We start from the raw sequence: 4,162 nt of genomic DNA on the forward strand, positions 1-4,162 counted from the left end.
CAAATGTAGGTTTAACAGTAGAAATAATCCTTGTGTTGAACATTTTATTTGCAAAAATGAATCTGGCATTTTCTTCTGTGAAAATGCAAAAATGTCTCAAAATGAATTAATGTTTCTTCTGTTAACCTTAAAAATAAGGAAAAAAAGACTGTACATGCACCCACTTTGTATGGAATCAACTTGCAACTTGCATTTACCACAATAAAACGGTATTTTGCAACACTGAACACTTTTTGTAATGCACTGTTGTTTTTTTCCCCTGAAACAATTCTAAGCATTTCTCAGATCTCTTCAGTATTTGACGGTAAAAAGATGATGATCACTTTCATATTTAATGTGAAAGTGTCAAGTGAGGTTGCCAGCACTAGACAGGAAAGAAGTTCTCACACAAGCACCTGTTTTGATTGCATGTTATTTGATTAGGGGGTCTTCCCCACCACAAGCTGCCTCTGAAAGACTGTGTGACCCACTACCCTCATTTTTTTTCTGTTTCATGAAAAGACGTGCCACTCCCTTGGTTTGCTAGTAAGCAGGGCACCGCTACAAAAAACCCATCTGTGCTTCTACAGAAATCAACTTTTCAGATATCAGGAAGTTTGATGCAGTGTCTCATATCAAATATCACTGGGGTTGTTTGCTACAGCTGTTTTGCAGCTTTTGTTTTGCACAACTTCAGGACAGAAGTTTCCAGGGTCATTCAACTACTAGAGATCATTATAAACAGTGTGCTGATTGGAGCGATTTAAAAACTCCTGCCATTAGAACTAGTGGAAAATACTCTCTGGATGATGTACTGTAAGAGTTTGATGGATCCAATGTTCCAAGCATAAGCAGGTATTCCACCAAAAATTGTTGTGGAATGGAATTTGTCCGGAATGGAAGACTCAAATTTTTAATTGATAAAAGTCCTTTAGCATTAATTACAAGGTCTAAAGCTTTAGTCATTTACTTTGTGTTCTTCAACACAAACTGCATTGCTTAAATTAGATGGACTAGCAAGTACGTCATAAAGGTTTCCTCCCCCATGGTCAAAAATACTATTAAAACTGATTTGAAAAATACTTTAGAATAAAAATCTTTATATTAAATTACTATTAAAGAAATACAGTGAATGACAGTCGTCTGTGGTCTCCCAGTGGTTTACATTACGTACAGTTTAGCATTATGTGATTCATTTACAACAAAAAACAATGCTTGAGAAAAGAATTTCCAAAATCTTTTTTTTTTTTTTCGTCTCGCATTACATAATGAAACTTCTGCAACATTCAATGACACTCTTGGCACTGCTAAGCTTCTGACATGTATTGTTGTGCCGGGAAGGACCTCCACTGATTCAGTATGCCTCTACTGTAAATGTTTTGTAGAGAAGAGTGTACAAGACATTTTGCTTTTTCCAGTTGCATATTATAATAGACAGCATAATAAAACCTGTTTAACAGTCCCTGTCCCTGTTTTTCCCGAAAAACGTTGCCATGCAGAACTTGACCTATAATGAATCTTCCTACTTCTATTTCCACAGAAGCGTGTGACTAGGGCAAAGTCAAGTCAAGTCAAGTTTATTTGTACAGCGCTTTTCACGATTAAATCAGATGAAACATTTAACATATTAATTATTGATACCATGTCTCCTTTTTCCTCCTGTTTTGCATGATGTTTGGTATGATATGGCACTATGATATTACTATTATGATATAATATTACTGTTTGTGCTATGATTTTGTTGTTATTTAAAGTGTCAGCAATATACTGAATGGAAAGAAAGGAAGAAGCACTTTTGAATGTCCATGCGTGCAACTTTGTGACATTTGTACAGTGTAAGAACAAGAACAGAAGTTTCTTTTTGTTTAGTTTATTTTGGAAGTATGAATGCAAAGTAATTTACATCATTACATACTGTACATACTGGTATCATATAAATAAGTATCAAAATATATACATACATTCATAATCACAACATTCACCGAAAGCATTCATAGTTGTGTTGAGTGAAATGTACAGACCACAGTCTGTTAATTATAAAGGGAATGGCTTGAGATTCACTCACATTGACACAAACACACACTCATACCTTGTGACAAGGGAGACGGCTAGTCAGTTTTTTTCCCCCTTTCTGATGTGGTGAAATGAATGCGTCATTATGGGCTGATATCAGTCTCTTGCACTTCCTTCCTGCCTTCTAAAATGGTCTCAGCTGAAGGCTATGTCTTAGACAGAACATATACATTTTACTAGGTTATTCAGGTCATGCTATAGATGTTAGCATCAACCACAAAAGCCAATATGGCTAACGTGTGACATCACAGCTAATCACTGCAAATTTCTGTGTAATCAAAACTTTGTCTGTGACAACATAACATCATAGAGTGTTGTTAAGAAATCCTGAGTAACTAGTGGTTTTGAGCCTTCTTTCTTGAAGGGCAAAAGGCATCACATCCAGTTATACTGTATACAGTTTTGATGACAGTTGTTGCTTCATAACAAAATCAAATGAAAATATTTTTACTGTCAAATAATTAAAGGAACCACGACAGTCGGCCAAATAGGATGATCCATTCTTGTTCGAATGGAAGTGGAAGTAAAAAAAAATAAAAAATTGTATGACTTCACTTTTTTGTCCATATATATGAATAAGACAGTTAGGAAAACAATAAATTATATTAATAAATATATCAACAAAAAAACATACTCTGGACATCTCTTCAACAGTTATAGATGTACAAAAATAAATATTAATAAATTACGTAAATATTGTTTTATGTCACAAACACACTTTAGTTCATCAAGAACCATTTTTTGGTCCTTTTTCTGCACATTTTCCCCTTTAGAGACTTCTGTTCTTGAACTGCTTGACTAAGGAGCTCCTGAAGCCGAGACAGGACAATGCATCCATAGGCTTTCTGCTGGAAAATATTTTGTGCAGGGGGAATTCCTGTTGGCCTTTCAGCTGGCTCAGGAATGGGTATATTTGGCTGCAGGATTTCTAAGATACATTTCACCTTCACAGCAATGTGGCGAACATGTGTAATCATCCTGTTAAGCCCCTCCGCCACAGGGTTGGTTGGAGGATTTAAGTCTTTCTGCTGCTCCATCACTGTCTTCATGTGCGGCAGAAACTCTTTCAGGTGGGTGTAAACACTCATGATGCGCTGCGATATGGTCTGGCCAGAGACTGTTGATATTGGAACATTGTCCATTTGTATATCACAGATCAGGTCTGCAGAATCTCCTTGACTGGCTTTCTGAATGAGAGAAGACGAAAGTCTATAAGAACCCTGGTTGATTCATATCTATCTATCTATCTATCTATCTATCTATCTGTCTATCTATCTGTCTGTCTGTCTGTCTGTCTGTCTATCTGTCTGTCTCTCTTTTTTAGTTGCTTTGTCTTATGATAAATCTTTTTAAGTCATCTTGAGGCCCCCTAGTGGGCCTGGTTAAGAACCAGTGGCCTAGACAGAAATTGATTTTTAAAAATAAACCCACTCTGACACCTAACCCCATTCAGTGTCATGACTGTCTTTTGCATGACCCATATATGATCCATACCTAAATTTGGCTATTATTCTGTAAGACTCATTTCCACATTTAATGTATATTATTGCACAGTTTATACTGTCAAAGAGTTAAATTTACAGTTCCCACATACTCCCACCCACTCTCAAAACAGCCCAGTTTTGTAAATGGAAGGAATCACCTCATTGTATGTGGAAACCACCCAAGCAACCATTGACCATATTAGGCTTACATTGTCAGAGCATCTCTTCTTTGTTGTACCAATCACAACTGATTTAGGACCACTGACGTAAACATTGTTTGCAAGGTTAACAATTATACTTTCAAAAAAGTAACTAGAAAGAGAGTACTTACATATGTTTCTAAGAGCTCTGTCGTCCTCTTTCTCATTAACCTAGTGAGCTTCAGACTATGGTGAAGAAGCTGGCTGCAGTTTTCGTTTTTGCATGACATTGTTGGATGCACTAACTCAACAGCAATCAAAATGAGGATAGGAAGGATTATTCCTGAATTCAAAAAAATAAAAAAATGTAATTAAAGTCATGTTCTACAAATCACCTAAGCTCAAGTGCACCCTTTCATAGATACAACAGTAGATCTTTAGTTTCACATTCACTGGAGTCAGAATGACCAGATGTCCATCTTATGA

At 36.2% G+C, this 4,162-nt stretch overlaps 1 protein-coding gene across 1 annotated transcript in view; it reads right to left on the reverse strand.

Moving 5' to 3' along the window:
* Positions 1–2,771: 2,771 nt before the first annotated feature.
* The window catches only part of LOC107660776 (uncharacterized), a 1,667-nt gene continuing 276 nt past the window's right edge, over positions 2,772–4,162 (reverse strand). The window contains exons 2-3 of the mRNA XM_016450190.1: positions 3,868–4,019; positions 2,772–3,239 (exon numbers count right to left, since the gene is read on the reverse strand). Of these exons, the coding sequence (XP_016305676.1) occupies positions 2,772–3,239; positions 3,868–4,019 (620 nt within the window). The remainder of the gene's footprint in view (positions 3,240–3,867; positions 4,020–4,162) is intronic.

This window comes from Sinocyclocheilus anshuiensis, unplaced genomic scaffold (assembly GCF_001515605.1).
Source record: "Sinocyclocheilus anshuiensis isolate Anshui unplaced genomic scaffold, SAMN03320099.WGS_v1.1 scaffold2607, whole genome shotgun sequence".
NCBI classification, from domain to species: Eukaryota; Metazoa; Chordata; class Actinopteri; order Cypriniformes; family Cyprinidae; genus Sinocyclocheilus; species Sinocyclocheilus anshuiensis.